The following is a 23,016-nucleotide window of genomic DNA, read 5'->3' as shown; positions in this document are numbered from 1 at the left end:
TACAGAGCGCCGCCGCCAACATGACCTGAAAACGCAGATTTTAATCTCTGTTCCAGTTTTTATTTGGCACCAAGCGACCACAGAAAACTGGAGATATGATCCTTTTAGTTTTATAATGGGAAATATGTTTTCTCCACTAGAGGGCACTCGTGATCTTTGGATGAATAATGCTTCATTTCTGTATATTTTTTTTCTCTCTCACCAGAATTCAATGATTTTTTTTTGTTTTGCTTTTGCTTAAAGTGATTATGTAACAGTTTATAGGACATTAAAATAACTAGGGTTGTTCCGATCATGTTTTTTTGCTCCCGATCCGATCCTGATCGTTTTAGTTTGAGTATCTGCCGATCCCGATATTTCCCGATCCCGGTAGTTTTTTTTTGCTCCCGATTCAATTCCAATCATTCCCGATAATTTTTCCCGATCATATACATTTTGGCAATACATTAAGAAAAAAATGAATAAAACTCGGACGAATATATACATTCAACATACAGTACAAAAGTACTGTATTTGTTTATTATGACAATAAATCCTCAAGATGGCATTTACATTATTAATATTCTTTCTGTGAGAGGGATCCACGGATAGAAAGACTTGTGACTTTGTATATTGTGACTAAATATTGCCATCTAGTGTATTTGTTGAGCTTTCAGTAAATGATACTGTAGCCATGCCCAAATGCATGATGGGAAGTGGTGCCATGGTGCGTCGTGCTACCAATTGGTATATCTTCTCTGCGTTGGGAAACAACATAAGGTGTTAAGAAAAAGATCAGTTGCGACCTTGCTTCCCCACATTGCTTTCCTTGATATTTCTAATCGTAGGGAGAGGGATTGTAAGGCTTTAGCCAATTAAAAAAAGGCTCCAAAGGCTGCCAAAATTCACTCTACTCATTTTATGCTGCCTTTTATCTCTCTATATAGGTAAAACGGCGCCATTACAGATTGAGCGCGACAATGCGTGAGTGGGTCGTGCAGCGCATGCATTAATTGCATTAAATATTTTAACATGATACATTTTTTTTAAAATTAATTACCACCGTTATCGGGATAAATTTGATAACACTACCTTAAGCCTAAACTAAAGACTCTGGATGAGTGTAACATTTTATGTCTGTAACGTTAAATACAATTAGAAAACGATTTAATTAAAAAATATATATATATATTTAAAAAAGGCATGGCCGATATTTTTTTGCCGATTCCGATACTTTTAAAATGACGTGATCGGACATCTCTAAAAATAACACCTCATACAGATTAAAAAAAAAAAACCTTTATTTAAAAAAAAAAAATCAAACAGCGTAAGCAGTTACTCAAAATGTTACTCATAACATGAATATTCTTGACAAAATCCTTTTTTACTTGTACATGAGTACATTTTTTGGATGAGTACTTTTACTTGGGTAATATTATTTTGAAGTAACACTACTTTTAATTGAGTAAAAGTTTTGGCTACTCTACCCACCTCTGCAGATTGCCTGCCCTTCCTGTGATGTGATTAATACCCAGTATCACATGCACCTGTGCCTAAGTCTATCGGTGTGTATGTGTGTGGGTATAACTAAATTTTTAAAATTGCTGTGCTCGGAAGCAGTCATTATTGTGTGTGTTATCATTCTTTTCTCCATTATCAAATATTTAACAATTATAAGAAATTAATGATTAGTGTACTCAGATACTTTGAGGAACTGTCTTTTTTTACATGAAGGTATTTTATACCAGGTGTTGTCTCTCCCTTTAAGACTAATTTCTTGCAGCACTATTACCATATTTTCCAACTGAATGAATAAATTCAAGCTCGTCAGGCGTGATGACAAGTATTTCTTTATTGTTTTACAGATAACATACTTCACAGGGTTACCTTAGAGGTGGACATGTCCCGACACAAACTGGGTTCAAAGACGCCGGAGACACAGGCGGGCGAAAGGGGGACCGGGTCAGGGTTGGGGGTTGGACATACTTGGATCAAGCACACATTGTAAACAACTGAGCAATATTAGTCTAAAATGGCGTACCATAGAATAGAATAGGTGAGAGACAACGAAATGTAGAATAAGTAAGAAGATGTGCCTCTTGCTCGTAAAGACAACTTTTTACAAAACAACTGCCGTTTTTCTACTTTCTTCTTTGAGTGGCCGAGAGGTAGAATGACGACAAAAAGCGAGCGACGCTCGGGTTTATTTACGTTAGCGTTTGCTGCGTCGGAAGTGGAAACGGGTGAATCCTAAGTAAGCCCAGCCCTCGAAATAGAATAGAATAGAACGTGTGTGAACGCTGTACAAAGAAAGCTCTCCGCTGATTTCTTTAGAATTTCAATGTTTGTATCCCAAATGTCCAAGGTTACAAGCAGAGGAAATACTATTGGGTTTTTCTGCTCTCGGCATTTCCACGGTACCTCGTGAACTCCTTTGTTTTCAATACTGTGAAGGTCAGTTCAGCTTTTTATACAGGTGACGACGGCAGGGTGGACGGATTCAGTTGGAGGTGTCCGAATGAACGCTTCCGGGTCCTTCCGTGGGTGATGTCACTGACGAAGGGGTCGGAGCATCTTGCCAGCCACCGTTTGTCTGCAAACAAAACGAACGAGAGCTTTTAACATCACGGCAAAGAGTCAAACAAGGAGCTGCGGGCTACAACGCTTGTTAATAGTGCCTCGCGTATCACAGCAATCTCCAGATACTGCGCAAAAATGGATCCTGAGCAAGCGGCAGATTGAAGTTGTCACAGCGATTTGTAGCTGTTGTCTTTTATATTCAGCTTTGGTTTTAAAATCCTTTTCTGCGATGAACTCTTTCAGTGCAATTGACAGCGAAAGACTTTAGATCTATTTGAACTGAGATGGCTGGAACTAAATGATCGATTTTAGTGCCATTGACAGCGAGAGACGTCAAATCTGGAAGCGGTTTGCAGTGATCAAACTATGTCAGGTCAATATATGTAAAAACAGCTGATTTTTAAAGCAGCGCTGGTTCATGCAGTTGATGGTTATCACCATCTGTGGCAGCCTGTGAGTCAAGCATATGAGTATCAAATTATCCCAAACAGTATAAAGTAGGGATGTCCCGAGCTACTCACGTGATCGGAAATCGGGCAGATCGCGGAATTTTTCAGAGGATTGGAATCGGGTGAAAAGGATCGGGTCTTTAATGTCAAAAATATGTTTGTTTTTCTGCTTTATGCTCGTACAGCCTCTCACTCTCCCTCCTGCTGCTTTTCTTAGTCAGCAGGCAGCTAGAGTTTGCTACTTAAAGTTAACGATGATTGACAGGTTTGTAGCTTTGATCTGAAGATTGAAGGCTCTGTAGCTCTGTGATCAAAGCCACAAATGTGTCACTCATCGTTTGGTTTAGTCAATCGTCGTTGTCTAGAGGCTGTTCTCCACAGCGTGAGCGTCAAAGCGTGAGTAAATTTGTGTGGACTCACTCATATGAATTATATGAATGTTATAGAGAGTGATTAAAAGTATGGCGTTAAAAGTGATGCAATGAAAAATGTGGGTGCGCCTACATTTTGTACTGGTGCACCTGAAGAAAAAAAGTTAGGTACACTATGTCAACCAAAGCAAAACCTAAATGTGGAGCTTTGGCAAAATATATGGCAATGTTAATTTTTTACAGTATCATTCAGGCCTAATTTATACATGTACCTACTTTTTAAAGGCTAAAGAGTAACAAAATAATCCAGATATACAATGAGATTGCCACAAGATACAAAAATGCATATGTTTTATACTCTGCAGAACTCCTGGAAAACACGGAAGACGAAGTACTGTAAACAGTACAGTACTGTAACATGATTGGAACTGAAGAGGCGATTAGATTTTGGGGCGATGAGGTCAAAGGTCACTGAGGTCATAAATGAATTTTGAGATAACAATGAAGGAAGGGATTCTCAAACTTGCAGGACATGTTTGTAATATTAAGCGGAAGGGGTAATTCAAATTTGGGGTCATGAAGTCAAAGGTCAAAAGTCACAGCGGTCAGAAAAGGAATTTTGCGAATACTCAAGAATGAATAAAGGGATTATTATCCCATCGCAAAAAATGCTTGCAATATGAAATGCAAGAGGGCATTCAATTTTGGGGTAATGAGGGGAAAAGAATAAAATTGGCTTTGGATATCTAAATACCGTATTGGCCCGAATATAAGACGGTGTTTTTTACATTGAAATAAGATTGAAAAAGAGGGGGTCGTCTTATATTTGCGGTCTAGACATCATACCCATTCACGACGCTAGATTGTGCCTGATATCATTGAAGCGATCTTCTGTCATGACAGATCTCATCTAGTCTCCCCATTTACGACGCTAGATAGCCCCAGATATCATTGAAGCGATGTTCTGTCATGACAGATCTCAGCTACTCTCAAGTTTAACCAGTTTGCATTATTTTGTTGCAATGTTTTTCCTTATTCAGATTTATTTCAGGACTACACTTACAGTTAAACTTAACTTTGATGATTAATACAGTTATTGCAATTTTGTTGTTTTATCACAATAGATTTACATTTATTTACATTTCAAAAACCAGAAGCCGTTCATTTACGAATGTGATTGCACTTTAGTTTACATATTTAAATGTTCAGATATTAAGATTTGAATGAGGCAAAATAACATGCTTTTTCTCTGAAATATATTGTTATAATCATTTGCTTCAGATATACTGTAATTATTTTCTGTATAAAAATTAATTTGGTGTTCAAAAAGTCTTTTTCAAACTTGAGTCTTGAAAAATCATAATCAGGGCCGTCTTATATTCGGGCCAATACGGTAGAATATTAATCCATTGATTAAAATCAAACATCTCTAGCATAGAAAGAAAAATAATTTCAAAATGCATTTCCACAACAGTTTCACACTCACACACACACCCCTACACGGACACACACACACATGGACAAAAGATGCTTTTAAAGGATCTTTAATAAAAATAGCACGGCGCCAATTGTCCATGGACATTATTTTAAAATAACCAAATGATATGCACACATTCATATACGTCCGAATAAAAGAATACATTGTAAAAAAAAAAAAAAAAAAAAAGCAGTAATAAAAAAATCTCTTTCAAAGTCATCTCAAAGGTTGACTAAGGACCATTAGCGACATCAAATGCAATTTCAACTATTAAGTGAAGACGGGAACATGCTTTTCAGCTGCCGCGTCTTTGCTAAAGCCTGTTATTTGGCGTAGCGACTGTCCATCTTGTCATTCAAAAGCGGAGAAAGACGGGAGGGACAAAACATTTCTCGGCTTTCTGGGAGAGTAGAAGACGCCCACCGGCAATTTGCGGGGGAACAATTGTTGTTCAAGGATGAAGGAGGAGAAGGTGAGGTGCAGTCCGCTTCTGCTGTGAAAAAAAACTGTGGTATAAGCACCCTTGCTCACAACCTGCTTACTGTACTTGCAATGTCTTTTAACTGGAAACACTTTAAATATCTGCATTCATTTTAAGTATACATTAAAAATCTGATGGGTTCTTTAAAAATCATTAGCCAATATATAGGATGAAATGACTGCGAAACCCCCCCCCAAAAAACTGTGGTATAAGCACCCTTGCTCACAACCCGCCTAGTGTACTTGCAATTCAATTTTTGGGAATGTTAGCTATGACCTAAAACATTTTTTCATTACAAATTTGGGTCATAGATTTCATAATGGTATTGATGGGTCACGTCGGTCATGTACTGCGCCTCGCATTCAAGTAGGGGGCCACCCACATCAAGAGGAGCTGTTCACAAACACACGCACACAGCGATCTAATGCTGGATTTCTATTGAAAAAGTACAAAAGCGGTACCGCATACAAAGAGGAAGGATTGTCTCAGTAGTGATTTGTTCAAGGATTCAAGATAATTATTATATTTTATTATTTTTTTATTATTATATTTTTCGTACCATGCATGTATTTTGAAATGTGAAAAAAATCAATGGGAGAAATTAGCCCCTACTGCATTGGCATCATAGTTCGCATTATTTACATAAAATAAATGCTAACTGTGCGTTTTAAAAAAAAAAAAATTTTAACCAAGAATCGAGACTGTTTTACGTCCATATCTATGAAGAATTCGGGGATTTAAGCATTTATTCACAAGAATTTTCACGGGAAAAGCTCTGTTTACATAAGGCGGCCGCTAGCTACATTCACTAACAGACTAGCATTGTACTCCGACAAATTTACGTAAAATAAATGCTAACAGCACGTTTTTTTATTTTTTTATTTTGCTATTAATCAAGAATCGAGACTGTTTTACGTCCATAACTGTCATGTTCTGCTCCTGGTCAGATTTTGTGTTGTTGCAGAGCCAGCTGTGGGGTGTTCCCGACGTCGCACCTGCAGCTAATCACTGCTCATTAACAATAGTATAAAGACCAGTGTTGTTAATAACGGCGTTACAATATAACGGCGTTACTAACGGCGTTATTTTTTTCAGTAGTGGGTAATCTAATTAATTACTTTTCTCATCTTGGCAACGCCGTTACCGTTACTGAGGACGGAAAGGCATGCGTTACTATGCGTTACTATACTGGTCGAAAAATCTGAGGGAGACGGACTCACCGAGACGACAGAGCAGAGCAGGAGTGGGGAGAGGCAAGAAAGTTGTGACGCCGAGCAGACGCGATGCTAGGTAGCTCCAATAATACATGTTCTAGCCGATTGCCTACAAACTACGCCCGTATGTTATGGTAGATATGGTAGACATGGTAGATATCACATGTACTGTATATAGATATAACTAGATGCAAAATGACAGACATTGCACTCAATGCGTTAGTAGACAGCCGCCATCTTGAAACAGTATACTTTTTAGGACGGCTCTGTTGTAGAGAACCTTCCTAGCGAACCTAAGTAACTTTTTATATAAAATACTTCTAAATCGGCAAAATCTTGACTTGAATCTATCTTTAAATGATGAAAGAGTTTTAAAACTTTCATATGTTGAAAGTAGAGAGAAGGGAGCTAATGCAATAATGGGAGCAATTCTAACAACTTTTAACAGTTGATCCAGGGTAAAGAGTAAATTAGGGTAAAGAATTGGGCTCGGGCCAATTGTACCAAAAACCTTCACAAAAAGCTTCGCATAGTGTGGCCAGTGTTTTTTTTTTTTTTTTTTTTTTTTTTTTTTGAGGGGAAAAAAAAAGTAATTATCACCAATTACTTTGCCAAGTAACTAATTACTCTTACATTCAGGTAATTGAGTTACTAACGCAATTACTTTTTGGGAGAAGTAATTTGTAATTATAATTAATTACTTTTTTTCAGTAAGATTAACAACACTGATAAAGACGCAGGCGATCCACTGGAAGGACGCCGAGATATTTTCCTTGCTGGTCGCCATTCGACATCCTCGTATTTGAGTAGCTTGTTATTTGTGTAATTTCACCCCTGCCGTGGGTTTTGGTCGCCTGTCGCTTTAGTTTTGTATACCTCTACCTTGTGCAGGTACTTGAGTGTATTTTGTTAGCTCTCTGCCTACCACCTTGGTTTGCCCTCGCGTTTGTATATTGATCCCGGTCAACCTCCTGTCACGGACCCTTTTTGTTATTTCCCTTTTTACCGCGATCGCGTGTGTTTTTGTTTTGTATTTATTAGAGCTGTCCCGACTAGTCGACATAGTCGACGTCATCGATGACGTAAATCCATCGACGAGCACAACATCCTGTCGACGGTTAATGAAGGGTTAAAAAAATATATGCGCGGAAAGTTCAGAATGTCAGATGCTCTGTATGCAAGCGGGGAAAGCGGCACAAAGCCAAAAAAGCGCGCCAGAGTGTCCAAAACATTGACTTATTTCAAAGAAACAAAGGAGGGTACACTCTTCTGTCCTGTCTCTTCAATGCCAAGCTTGGCTGCACGTCGGCCGTGAATAAACACCTCAAGCGCCGTCACCCAGTTTTTTTTTTTTTTTTTTTTTTTTTTTTGTACACCAGAGGGTGCTGTCGCCTTACTAAATAATAATGTTTCATTGACAATGGGCCTATAAGTGCTATTAGTATTGTTCTTAATGCTAACTGAAAGGTTTATTTCATGTTATGGTTTATTTTATGGTATAGAAAATTATATAAGGTTAAAAGGTCATAAATATATACAGTATATACAGTGATTTCACTCAAGGGAGTGATTGTCAATGATAAGGTAATAAATTAAGGTAAAGGCAATTCATATAGGCAATTCATTGATATATAAATAAGGTTTAAAAGGAAAAAGGTGAAAAGTTTTCGTTAATTTCTAATTGTGTTGTTTTATTTGTGTGCACCGTAGCTCTTACAGTGTGATTACCTCAAGGATGGAATAAAAGTTGTAAACCATCAGTTTAAGAGACCATCTTTTTAATCGGGATGCTACACTAGTTAATTCTATCAGCATTTGAACTCATTGTTTATTTGTGATTTATTATTGTTATTTATGTGTTTATTTGTACTTTAATACATAATTTAAGTGTTCCAATATGTTTTTTGTGAATTGATAAGCGTCAACAAAAATTTCATTGCTAAATTAGTAAACAAAAAAACAAACAACATTTTTTTTTTAAATTATTAGATTAGTCGACTAATCGTAAAAATAGTCGGCTGACTAATCGGGAGAAAATTAGTCGTTTGGGACAGCCCTAGTATTTAATAAACCTTTGTACGCTCCCCTCAGTCGTTTTTTGTCTGTTGTGAATCCAACCTTGTTTCCGCGTTCACGGACCCCGACAATATCAATAGAGAATTCAGGTATTTAAACATTTATTCACAAGAATTTTCACTGGAAAAGCTCTGTTTACATAAGGCGGCCTCTAGCTACATTCACTAACAGACAAGCATTGCACTTCGACATATTTACGTAAAATAAATGCTAACTGCACTTTTTTTGTTTTGTTTTTGCTTTTAACCAAGAATCGAGACTGTTTTACATCCATAACTATATAGAATTCCGGGATTTAAGAATTTGTTCACAAGAATTATCCACTCGGTCAGCTTTAACGGCCTCGCCAACAATGCAGGCCCCCTATTTATCGGCCCTGCGCCCTGTGAATACATTATGAAGTCTATGATTTGGGTGACACTCCGGACATAAATTACTCTTCATTATTTTAAATATTTAGCTCAGTTACCAGATAAATGATTACCGTATTTTTTAAGTCGCACCTGATTAATAGTTGCACCAGGCAAAAAATGCGCAATGAAAAGGAAATATATGTCGCACCACAGTTTATGTCGCACTTTTTGGGGGGAAATTTATTTAATAGAATCCAGCACCAAAAACCTACATGCCAACTTGAAAGGCAATTTAAAATAAAGATACAATAGAGAACAACAGGATGAATAGGTGTACGGTATGCTAACATTACATGACGCATAGAAACCGAACTGAGAATGTGCATGGTTTGTTAATGTAACATAGCAATTAAGAGTTATTCAAATAAATACAGTATAAAGAACATGCTAACAGGCTACAATAATATAATAATGTGTTAAGAATTTCACACATTAGTCGCTCCACAGTATAAGACGCACCCTCTCCGAAACTGTAAAAAAAAAAAAAAAAAGAGCGACTTATAGTCCGAAAATATGTATATGTATAATATATGTATAATATTTATATATATATATGTAAATACAAATTTTTGAGGGGGGGGGGATATATATATATATATATATACACATATATATATATACACATATATATATACATATAAATACATATGTATAATTGTGATGTAAGGTAACATAATCCATTTCAAATCACACAGTAAAACGAGTTAGGTTAAAAATAAATAAATAAATAAAAGCTAATGAGAAAATGTAAAATTCATGAATGCGTTTATTTAATATTATTTCATGTGGCCGTATTCTTGTGTTAAACTAAATAAAAGAGGGCGGCTGCCTGTTTAGTTTTGGCTCCCGTCGCATAACATGAAATGAACAAGGACATGATATGTCATCTCTAACTAACATCCTTGTTTGGATTTTAAAAACTACCTTCAGGCACTTTCATAAAAGCTTGTATATGATGTATCCTCTATGTATATTCAGGACAATGAGACACTTTGTTGTGTGACACAGTAAAACATGAACTGTATATCTTCAGATCCACATTCCAGTCTGTTTGTTTATGGGCAAACCCTCTGCTACTTATATTCGGTTTTGCATATTTCCGCCAAAAGACGTCTGCTTTTATTGCTATGATTGGTAAATAATCGCAGTAGGGGAGCGAGACGTTGAGCCTGTTGCACGTTCCGGCCATCTCCATGCGTGCGTGTTCTTATTATAGCGCGCGCGAGGGCTGTTGCAGCCTTGTCAGTGCGGCTGTTTGCGTAGATGACTGATCGGGCCAATGTGCTTGGACTGTTCGCCCAAAGCCCCGCTCCCTCTGTCCCCGCCACTGTCGTATTGATTCTGTTCAGCCCCGTGCCGCCTGTCGCTGTGGATATACATGTTAACACAACGCCTCCAGTGCCGCCTGGCCCGGCCCAGTCCAGCCCAATATGACCAAACTGAGCTAGAAGACCTAGAAAAGCTTATTGTCCTTAGTTAGGACTAAAAAAATACTGTAAGGCGAGCTTAGTGCGTATTTGTATAATAGGAAATGACTTTTTCATTTTAGAATAATAGTGGGGCTCTCGAGTCACCATCCCGGTAAACATAGAGATGTCACGAGAGCAAATATTTGTATTAAAAAAAGTGAATTATCTTCTATTTTTAAGAGGAGCACGAATTTACGAAACATTAACTTTGTAAGAACAGAAAAATATCTTATTTTTCCGGTGAAAAGTGACGATTCTTATTTTTTAGAGTTGTGCTGCATATTGTATAATACCAGTATAACATAATCTTCAATGCACCTTGAAATATCTGTCAAAATTCCTGAAAATGTCTGGTTCTGGATGGGTTTTCCTGAATGGAAATGGCTGCCACAGAATGAGTGAATCAGTAAACCAATTTTTGCTTCATTTGTTTGCTAGTTGAGTGAATCTATTTTATTAACCATTTATAAGGCGAGTGACTATGTTTGGTGTTAAAAAAAAAATAAAATAAAACAACCTCATAAAGACCTGGCGTCATGTACAGAAATTATTTAAATATTGCTGTTTATCAAATGTTAATATTGTGGCCAACCAGACCAAAAATGTGATGTCCATATATGTGGACGCCAAGTTTCAATTATGATTATATTATATTTTTCATTATTAATTTTTAATGTATTTTTGTATGTGAAAATATAACTACATTAATTAAATTATAACTTCTTCATCAAAACAAAATTAAGAAAATTAAAATAAAAAATAAACATTTTCTCGTTGAAGGACAATACAAAGTTGTTTTTTTTCCCTTTTCATAATATTTACATGAATGCCGTGTAAAGTGTTAATATTGCTTATTTCTTACTAACTCAATTTAAATAAGACTTTTTTTTTTAAATTTTTTATTTTTTTTTTACAAAATTAATGTAACAAAGATGAAAGTAAAATCTTTTTTGTTTTCGGTTTTCGTCAACTAAAACTGAACTAAAACTTGTAAGGATGATAAAACGTGACCAAGGCTAATTCACATTTTCGTTCAAAAAAAAAAAACAAAGATTAAAATGGCTAACAAAAATTTCACCATATATTAACCACTGTGCAACGGAGTAAAATGCAGTTTAATGTTTAAAAACATATCGTTGCTCCCCCGTTGTAGCCTACAATCGTTTGTGAATTTTTTTGTCATTTATTGTCATAAGCAAAGAGAAAACCCATGGCAACTGTAAAGCTTTGAGAAGTGAAGAGAGAGAGCAAGGTGTGGGAGTCTGAATGCGGTCCACAAGGCAGCACAAGCGCATTGTTGTGTTGGGATGACACCTGTGTCCTTGTTCCCGTCCACTGCAGGTGCCGAGCTAACGCTAATGTCCCCTGACAGACTCCGAGCGTGTCCAGCCAATTCAGGCCGCTCGCCGCCTCATTGCCCGCCACCCGGGGCAGGGCCGGAGTGAAAAGGGGGAGCTGGCTGGACGACAGCCCGGGCGAGACAAACCGAGTACGGCGGCAGCACGCGCATGCCATCTTGCCACGCAGGCGTACTTACGTTGATGCCCTGCGGACTGTACATCTGGCTGGCGGCGAGGCTGTCACTGTATCCGCCGGTCTGGCTGATAACATGGCGAAGGGTATCCACCTGGAACAATGGAAGAAGGGGGGAGGATGGGGGGAAACAGTATAAAAAGCCAGGTCAGACAAAAGGTGCGAATAACAAAGATCAGCTTGCAGCAGAAAAGGTCAGTGCGATAGTCAAAGGGGAACGTAAACAGGACACAATCACTGCATGGAATGCTTGGAGGAGCTTGATAACAAGGAAAAGGACAAGATATGATGAGTAGACAAGATGGCTCATTAACTGTCATTGACAGCGAGAAACGTCTAATCTATTTGAACTGCAGGGAGGATTGGACGTCTAGCGTAATCAGTGGCAGTCAATAATTTAGAATTGGATAATTTGTGAATTTGACTTTGCAAACTGTCCTAAAAGCATTTTATTTCTACTACCTACATACCTACATACTACACAAATACAATTCCTATAAACCACAAATTCCCCCCCCCTCATTTTGAATCCTGCCGCTTATTGTCCAGTGCGGCTTATTTGGGTTATTACACTGCTGGCCAAATGGATTGGCACCCCTGCAATTCTATCAGATAATGCTCAATTTCTCCCAGAAAATGATTGCAATTACAAATGCTTTGGTCGTAATATCTTCATTTATTTCAGCCTAATACTTGGTAGCACAACCTATAGACAAAATAACTGCAAACAACCGCTTCTAGTATCCATCGATGAGATTCTTACAAGGCTCTGCTGGAATTTTAGACCATTCAACTTTGGCTCTGGTCTCTGAGATTTGAAGGGTGCCTTCTCCAAACTACCATTTTCAGCTCTCTCCACAGGTGTTTTATGGGATTCAGGTCTAGACTCGTTGCTGGCCACTTTAGACGTCTCCTGTGCTTTCTCTCAAACCATTTTCTAGTGCTTTTTCAAGTGTGTTTTGTGTCATTGTCCTGCTGGAAGACCCATGACCTCTGAGGAAGACCCAGCTTTCTCACACAGGGCCCTATAGTATGCTGCAAAATTTGTTGGTAGCCTTCAGACTTCATAATGCCATGCACACGGTCAAGCAGTCCAGTGCCAGAGGCAGCAAAGCAACCCAAAAAAAAGCAACCTCCGCCATGTTTGACTGTGGGGACCGTGTTCTTTTCTTTGAAGGCCTCGTTTTTTTTTCTTTCTGTAAACTCTATGTTGATGCCTTTTCCCAAAAAGCTCTACTTTTGTCTCATCTGAACAGAGAACATTGTTCCAAAACATTTTTGGCTTTCTCAGGTAAGTTTTGGCAAACTTTAGTAACCTGAGTAACCTGGCTTTTTTATGTCTTTGGGTCAGAAGTGGAGTCTTCTTGGGTATCCTTCCATAGAGTCCTTTTTCATTCGGACGCCGATGGATAGTACGGGTTGCCACTGTTGTACCCTCGGACCACAGGACAGCTTGAACTTGTTCTGATGTTAGTCGAAGTTCTTTATCCACCATCCGCACAATCTTTTGTTGAAATCTCTCGACAGCTTTTCTTTTCTGTCCACATCCAGGGAGGTTAGCCACAGTGTCATGGGCTTAACACTTATTGATGACACTGCACACGGTAGACACAGGAACATTCAGGTCTTTGGAGATGGACTTGTAGCCTTGAGATTGTTCACGCTTCCTCACAATTTTGCTTCTCAAGTCCTCAGACAGTTCTTTGGTCTTCTTTCTGTTCTCCATGCTCATTGTGGTACACACAAGGACACAAGACAGGGGTTGAGTCAACTTGAATCCATTTTAACTGGCTGCAAGTGTAATTTAGTTATTGCCACCACCTGTTATGTGCCACATGTAAGTTACAGGTGCTGCTAATTACACACATTAGAGAAGCATCACATGATTTTTCAAAGGGTGCCAATACTTTTGTCCGGCTCATTTTTGGAGTTTTGTATAAAATGATAATGATTTCATTTTTGTCCCTATTCTCTTTTGTGTTTTTTCATTGCAAGCAAAATAAATGAAGATATTACTACAAAGGCATTTGTAATCGCAATTATTTTCTGGGAGAAAATGAGCATTATCTGACAGAATTGCAGGGGTGCCAATACTTTTGGTCAGCAGTGTAGGTAACACTTCATTTGACAGGTCTGTCATATACTGTCACTATAACATGACACTGTCATGGGCATTAATGAATGCTAATGACAGATGTCATTAAGTGTCATCCGGCAAATGTTGTCACTAACTCCCTTTATGTCCAGCTTGTATCTTTTACATCCATTCAAAAGTGAGATAATTTGCCTGTCTTGTGACAACACTTTCAAATAAAGTGTTGCCTGTTAATATCTTTTGGTGTAAATATCCCATAATGCAATGAGGACAGCTGTGGCTTACAGTCCGCTGCGGCGTACTATGAACAAATGCTGTTTTTGTATCAAATTTGGTGGGTGGCGGCTTATAGTCCGGTCCCAAAATTACGGTATACTTTTCACAGGGGATAAGGGCAGAGCCTGACCAGGGGTAGTGAAAATTGTTAATTGGTACCCGATGAAAATCTATTCGGAAAAAAACAACAACATATTTTTACAAATTTCTCAAACACATGTAATTCTAAAATAAATTCTAATAAAGTGTGACTGATGAGTATCAATATGTGTTTTCTTCAAAAGTATTAAAAAGATGATGAAAATTAATTGGTGGGAAAAAAATATTGAAAAAAAAATCAGCAAATGCTGGAATCCCTAAATGCTTAACTTCCTCACAACCAGCAATCATAAAAAATAAACAAATAAATAAATGTTAGAAAAATGTATCAATCTTAAATAAGGCAAGTGAATATTTTGGAATGATAAGTTTATAATTACATACACAGTATATATTTTAGGACTAATCATTATTGTATTTTTTTTTTTAAATATTATTTTTTAGAGTTGTCAGATATTATCGGGTCGCTGATAATATTGGCTGATAAAAGTATTTTAAAATGATATCGGAATATACCAACATCGGTTTTCATGATCGGTTTTGGACCAATTTGCATGTTGCCTTCACGTAGTAGCCTTCTGCCTTTGTACAAGGGCTGGTCACAGCTTAGCATAGCAGTTATGCTTATTGACCATCAGATGGCTCCAAACTAAGATGCTTGGAATTTGTTTATGTGAGCAGACCATTTGCATTCCTGGTGCAAAAACTAAATGAACAATAAATGAATGAAAAATAGTGAGTATGTTAAGTCCACAACCGCAATCGATTTTTGGAGTTAAAAGTAATAATCAGACAACTCTAATTATTTTTATATTATATCATAACAATAAATGCAATTATAAATAAAAACAGAAATACACTCTGGCTGTGGCCCCCAATAATACGCTAAAGTCGTTGATTTAAAAAAAAAAAAAAAAAAGTATTTAACTCATTGCCTACAATTGTTGGCTATAGACTTTCATTTAAATTGGAATAACTGCATTTTCTTGCTCATGTTTCAGTGCCATTGATGGAGTTAGACATCCAATCCATTTTGAGTGGGAGAGGCTGGCAGTAAATGATCGCTCCCATTCAAAATGGATTGGACGTCCAGCGCCGTCGATGGCAGCCAATGAGTAAACTGAAAGCCCAAGAAAAGGTTGAGATTTAAAGGGGAAAAATGCTTGAGGTATGTAAAATGCCCTTGTCTGTTAAAACAGTATCAGACAAGGCATATTTTGTCCTGGTTTGATTTTCAGCACAGCTTTACTCTTTGTCTACCACTTGTGATGATCCTTACTGAGCCTATTTATTTTTTAGGATGCACTCGTTGCATCCTAATACAAATACATTGACACGTGGCATAAGAAGGCACTTGCAGTTAGACCTTGGACAAAAGCATTTTCTTCATCATCAGCATTATTGAAACGAAAATAAAGTGTCAACATTATACTGTACTGTAAATCAACGTGTGAAGTTCAGTTCCATTCGTAAATGTGAAAACAGTCACTGCTGTCCAACAACATTTTTTCTGATAATTATTTGTAAGACCTTCTAGTTTGAAAAAAACCCCAACAAACACCCTGCTATTTTGCGAGTTCTCCCACTTATAAATCATGGAGGAGTCTGAAATTTTCATTGTAGGCGCATGTCCACTGTGAGAGAGATAATCTAAAAAGAAAAATCTAGAAATCACAATGTATGATTTTTTTAAACAAATTATTTGTGTGATACAACTGCAAATAAGTATTTGAACACCTCCCTATTGGCTAGAATTCTGACCCTGAAAGACCTGTTAGTCCGCCAATTAAAAAGTCCACCTTCAATCCATGTATTATCCTGAATCAGATGCACTTGTTACAGGTTGATGGCAGCATTAAGAAACCTGTCCACCCCATACAATCAATAAGACTCAAACTTGTGACATGGTCAAGACCAAAGAGCTGTCCAACGACACCAGAGACAAAATTGTTCACCTCTACAAGGCTGGAAAGGGCTACGGCGCAATTGCCAAACAGCTTGGTGAAAAAGGTCCACTGTTGGAGCAATCATTAGAAAACGGAAGAAGCTAAACATGACAGTCAATCTCAATCAGAGTATAAGATATCACCTCAGTCGTGGGGTCTCAATGATCCTAAGAAAGGTGAGGAATCTGCCCAGAACTACACGACAGGAGTTGGTCAATGACCTGAAAAGAGCTGGGACCACTGTTTCCAAGGTTACTGTTGGTAATACACAAGATGTCATGGTTTGAAATCACGCATGTCAAGGCCATCTTAAGTTTGCCTATGACCATTTGGATGACACAGAGGAGTCATGGGAGCAAGCTTTGTGGTCAGATGAGAATAAAATAGAAGTTTTTGGTCATAATTCCACTAAGCGTGTTTAGAGGAAGAAGAATGATGATCTCAAGAACACCATCCCTACTGTGAAGCATGGGGGTAGTAGCATCATGCTTTAGTGTTTTTCTTTGTATTGCACAGGACCAGTGCACAGTATTAAAGAGAGGATGACTGGGGCCCTGGATTGTGAGATTTTGGGGAACAACCTCCTTCCTTCAGTCAGAGCATTGAAAATGAGTCTTCCAACATGAAAAATGACCCGAAGCACACAGCCAGGAGTGGCTCCGTAAGAAGCATAACAAGGTTCTAGGATGGCCTACCCCAAGGTTGGCCAACCCTGGTCCTCAAGAGCCGCAATCAAGCTTGTTTTCCATGTCTCCCTCCTTTAACACACCTGAATCAAATGATCAGCCCCTCAGCAAGCTCTGAAGTTTCCTGATAACAATCCTGATAATTTGATTCAGGTGTGTTGGAGGAGGGAGACATGGAAAACAAGCTGGATTGCGGCTCTCGAGTACCAGGGTTGGCCACCCGTGGCCTAGCTGGTCTTCAGACCTAAACTCAATAGAAATAGTTGAAACTCCGTGTTTCTCAGTGACAGCCCAGAAACCTGAATGATCCCTCCTGCAGTGTGCGCAAACCTAGTGGAAAAGTACAGGAAACATTTGACTTCTGTAACTGCAAACTTTGAAAGGCCACTGTACCAAATATTAACATTCTTTTTCTCAGGTGTTCAAATACTTGTTTTTAGCTGTATCACACATGCCCCTACGATGAAAATTTCAGACCCCTCCATGATTTCTAAGTGGAGAACTTGCAAACTAGCAGGGTGCTCAAATAATTATTTTCTTTACTGTATGCTGTACACAGTATATACAGTATTTATTGATTTGAATAATTCTTGATTGACTCTAACATGACAGCATGCTTGGCTATAATCACTAGTGAACACTCCATTATTTAGTTGTAGAAGGTTTTCTTTTTCTGGAAAAGAGCCATTTTCCGTGTTGACTGGGAACTACTTTGCAGCTTTTGGCAGCACAGTCAGCCAGGTTATGCTCGAAAAAGCACACCTGCCATTTGGGTTCCACTACAAATGACTATACTCAAGGCTCATTTAGTCAAACTTTTTTTCTCCCTTCCTCACGGAATTGCATAGAGCAGGCCTGACATCATCGTAAAAATAATCCATTAGGGGAAATGTGAGGTTGGATGGTGCAAGGCCAACCCCGGAGACCACTTTACCCCTTTAAGAGTTGTCACATTTGCATATTCATGTCAACCTCGGGTGTTACTAGAGCTGATCTGAATAGAAATGGGTGTGTGTGTACATGTGTGTGGAATGGTGTTGGATGGGGTGAGGAAAGCTGCCAAAAGCACTGAAAGCAAACGAGAAAATCACCACGGGTGGTGTTTCCTCAGTTCTCGTGAAGACCTGTAACACTTCCGACCGCGGACATCTGCGACCACCGGGGCAAGGTCGCGGAGGCTCGCTACACCGGTGGCTATGCTATAGCGCATCAGGGGTGATGACGAGTGTTGCACCACTTCCAAAACTGTCCGCCGTCGTCTACTCAACAACGCCTTGACAATGGCCACTGCGTTAACGGAGAGCTCTGGGCAAACTGTGACCTTCGTGTGCCGGTAGAGGTCGAGATATTGTGTTCATTTACAATTCAATTTTGGCTTGGTGCTTTGACCTCCACCAAGGGGGAAAGGAAACCAAAAGAACTCTAAACCTTTTAGTTTGGGTCTGATGAGATTTTTTTAAAAAAGCAACAAATAACCACAGGTGGAGAAAGTCATAAATAACCCCCAACCAAAAAAACAACAAAATCTAGCAAACTATAGTTAAAACTATAATTGTAGCAAAAATGTCCTTTGTTTTGGTCAACATCAATTCTGTTCATTAATGAGGTACTTTTTATTTATTTCTGTATTGGCAGCATGTGCACCCAACTACTACATCTGGAAATTCATGGTCGAAACACTGTTCAGAAATTTCACTTTACTCACCGTGTAGCACTTTAAAGTCACATTTTTTCCACAAAAAGTAAAAATAAAGCAAGAAAACGCTTAACCAAAACAACACATTTTTCCAAAATAAACACTACTGTAATTTTCGAACTACAGTATAAGCCCGAATTTCGTCCCCCTCGCTTGAACCCTGCAGCATTGATTTGAATTTCTACAGGCTAATGAGCTACGTGTCTTTTGCAGAGGTGAGTATAAGAGGTGGGTAGAACCAAAACTTTTACTTATGTAAGAGTAGCGTTACTTCAAAATAATATTATTCTAGTAAAAGTAAAAGTAGTCATCCCCAAAAAAATATACTCAAGTACAAGTAAAAAAGTATCCAGTGAAAAGAATACTCAAGAAATGAGTAACTTCTCATTTTGGTTTAATACATATGTGTGTGTGTATATATATATATATATATATATATATATATATATATATATATATATATATATATATATATATATATATATATATATATATATATATATATATATATATATATATATATATATATATATACATACACATACAGTATATGTATATATTTTAACAATTTTATTTTATTTTTCTCTGCATAAACTTGTCTATATGAACTGTTGATATAATGATTGTGTACAATAACTCATTACATAACCACATTAAACCAAAGAAGTACAACAACAACAAAAAAATCATTGAATTTTGGCAAGAGAGAAAAAAAGACAGAAATGAAGCATTATTCTTCCAAAGAGCATGAATTCCCTCTAGTGGAGAAAATAGTTCCCAGTTTGAATAGTGAATAGTTCCTTCATAGTTACCATTATAAAATTAAAAGGATCATATCGCCGGTTTTCCATGGTCAATTGGTGCCAAATAAAAACTGGGAGAGAGGTTTAAATCCGCGCTTTCGAGTCATGTTGAGGGTAGCGCTCTATGTCTAATACTTCATTTTTTACAGTGCTTTAAGGACGCATCATGATTGAACAGGCTGGCGTGATCACAGAACGGCAAGCTTTAGTCTGATTGATGTAATGGAGTCATGTGATTTTTTTTTGCGATGTCTCATTGGTGAAATTAGTAGAACTACTCTTGGCATTGCTGGCAAAATAAATAAATAAATCTAAAATGTGAAATAAAGAGGAAAAATGTAACAACTGTTGTGTAGACAAAAGCAGCCGAGTAAGAGTAGCGTTTCTTTCTTCACAAATCTACTCAAGTAAAAGTAAAAAGTATGGCTTCGTAAAATTACTCTAAGAAGTACATTTTTCTCAAAAAGTTACTCAAGTTAATGTAATGGACTATATGTAACGCGAATCTACGGTATTAACGCATTTCATTTACTCCATTACATTTACACGAGTCACTTTTTGAGAAAAAATTACTTCATAGAGTAGTTTTACCACACAATACTCTTTACTTTCACTTGAGTAAATTTGTGAAGAAGAAACACAACTCTTACTGTGGTACTTTGAGCTGCATTATAAGCCACGTTTACATGCTGACTTTTATTCATACCGATTCAAATAATTCCGAATGGAAATTTCAGATCAGCTGTTTACATGTCTTCATCTATTCCGATCCAGCGTTTACATGTGTCTGCCTTTATTCCGAAAGGACGTTTGACAACTGCCCTCTGACATGCGCAGATTAATCAAAACAAAGCGTCACGTTGCAAAACATGGAGATCGATCGTCAGATCAGCTGCTGTTTTAACTTTTCGAGTGATGATATGATACGCCGTTCATTTAAAAAGTTGTGTGGGTGTGCTGTGCGTGTGCTTGGAAGCCATGTTGCAAGTAACGTTACTTACGTCACCAAGTGACGTCACCACGTCAGTACGGAGCATGTGCAGAAAGAACGCAAGCAGACACCATTCTGCTTCGCTGTTTACATGATATAATTTTACTTCTAACCGGTTTGGGAAAAGGAATATTCCACCCCTGTGAAACGGAATGAAATTCCATTCGGTTTGGGCCTGTTCATTCCGAATGAGGTGTTTATATGGAACACATTTATTCGGTTTGAACAAATATTCCGATTGTAAGTGGAATATTTGGCTCCATGTAAACGTGGCAACAGTCGTTACATTTTTCCTCTTTTTTCTACATATTAACTTTTGCCAGAGATGCTGACTAGTGTTGCACCGATACCATTTTTTGGCACCGATACCTGGCTGTGCAGTATCAGTCAATACCAATACCACCCCATATATATATATATACTGTATATACAGTGCCTTGCAAAAGTATTCGGCCCCCTTGAACCTTGCAACCTTTCGCCACATTTCAGGATTCAAACATAAAGATATAAAATTTTAATTTTTTGTCAAGAATCAACAACAAGTGGGACACAATCGTGAAGTGGAACAAAATTTATTGGATAATTTAAACTTTTTTAACAAATAAAAAACTGAAAAGTGGGGCGTGCAATATTATTCGGCCCCCTTGCGTTAATACTTTGTAGCGCCACCTTTTGCTCCAATTACAGCTGCAAGTCGCTTGGGGTATGTTTCTATCAGTTTTGCACATCGAGAGACTGACATTCTTGCCCATTCTTCCTTGCAAAACAGCTCGAGCTCAGTGAGGTTGGATGGAGAGTGTTTGTGAACAGCAGTCTTCAACTCTTTCCACTGATTCTCGATTGGATTCAGGTCTGGACTTTGACTTGGCCATTCTAACACCTGAATACGTTTATTTTTGAACCATTCCATTGTAGATTTGGCTTTATGTTTTGGATCATTGTCCTGTTGGAAGATAAATCTCCGTCCCAGTCTCAGGTCTTGTGCAGATACCAACAGGTTTTCTTCCAGAATGTTCCTGTATTTGGCTGCATCCATCTTCCCGTCAATTTTAACCATCTTCCCTGTCCCTGCTGAAGAAAAGCAGACCCAAACCATGATGCTGCCACCACCATGTTTGACAGTGGGGATGGTGTGTTCAGGGTGATGAGCTGTGTTGCTTTTACGCCAAACATATCGTTTTGCATTGTGGCCAAAAAGTTCAATTTTGGTTTCATCTGACCAGAGCACCTTCTTCCACATGTTTGGTGTGTCTCCCAGGTGGCTTGTGGCAAACTTTAAACGAGACTTTTTATGGATATCTTTGAGAAATGGCTTTCTTCTTGCCACTCTTCCATAAAGGCCAGATTTGTGCAGTGTACGACTGATTGTTGTCCTATGGACAGACTCTCCCACCTCAGCTGTAGATCTCTGCAGTTCATTCAGAGTGATCATGGGCCTCTTGGCTGCATCTCTGATCAGTTTTCTCCTTGTTTGAGAAGAAAGTTTGGAAGGACGGCCGGGTCTTGGTAGATTTGCAGTGGTCTGATGCTCCTTCCATTTCAATATGATGGGTTGCACAGTGCTCCTTGAGATGTTTAAAGCTTGGGAAATCTTTTTGTATCCAAATCCGGCTTTAAACTTCTCCACAACAGTATCTCGGACCTGCTTGGTGTGTTCCTTGGTTTTCATAATGTTCTCTGCACTTTAAACAGAACCCTGAGACTATCGCAGAGCAGGTGCATTTATACGGAGACTTGATTACACACATTTGGATTCTATTTATCATCATCGGTCATTTAGGACAACAATGGATCATTCAGAGATCCTCACTGAACTTCTGGAGTGAGTTTGCTGCACTGAAAGTAAAGGGGCCGAATAATATTGCACGCCCCACTTTTCAGTTTTTTATTTGTTAAAAAAGTTTAAATTATCCAATAAATGTTGTTCCACTTCACGATTGTGTCCCAGTTGTTGTTGATTCTTGACAAAAAAATTAAATTTCATATCTTTATGTTTGAAGCCTGAAATGTGGCGAAAGGTTGCAAGATTCAAGGGGGCCGAATACTTTTGCAAGGCACTGTATATATATATATATATATATATATATATATATATATATATATATATATATATATATATATATATATATATATATATATATATATATATATATATATATATATATATATATATATATATATATATATATATTTTTTTTTTTTCCCCCCAAAGAGCTACATAATTGGATCTGAAATCATTGCTATCAAGGCTTTGTCAGGCTGTTGCTTACCTTTGCAAAATAGGAAAAAGACTAGTACAAAGTATAATACTAGCCCAACAGTAAGAAAATAAAAATAAATTCATAATAATAAACTCTGAATGAACTGAGTAAACTTTTTTAA

The 23,016-nt window shown here is 37.8% G+C and overlaps 1 protein-coding gene across 2 annotated transcripts in view; it reads right to left on the bottom strand.

Annotated features, from left to right (window-relative positions):
• Positions 1-1,813: 1,813 nt before the first annotated feature.
• The window catches only part of LOC130929333 (pre-B-cell leukemia transcription factor 1), a 310,555-nt gene continuing 289,352 nt past the window's right edge, over positions 1,814-23,016 (bottom strand). For both annotated transcript variants that reach the window (XM_057856416.1, XM_057856417.1), the window contains 2 exons: positions 12,047-12,136; positions 1,814-2,572 (listed from right to left, as the gene is read on the bottom strand). In XM_057856416.1, coding sequence (XP_057712399.1) covers positions 2,480-2,572; positions 12,047-12,136 — 183 coding nt within the window. In that variant the 3' untranslated portion in view covers positions 1,814-2,479. The remainder of the gene's footprint in view (positions 2,573-12,046; positions 12,137-23,016) is intronic.

This window comes from Corythoichthys intestinalis, chromosome 14 (assembly GCF_030265065.1).
Source record: "Corythoichthys intestinalis isolate RoL2023-P3 chromosome 14, ASM3026506v1, whole genome shotgun sequence".
Taxonomy (NCBI): domain Eukaryota; kingdom Metazoa; phylum Chordata; class Actinopteri; order Syngnathiformes; family Syngnathidae; genus Corythoichthys; species Corythoichthys intestinalis.
This window is presented reverse-complemented; position numbering and strand designations above follow the sequence as displayed.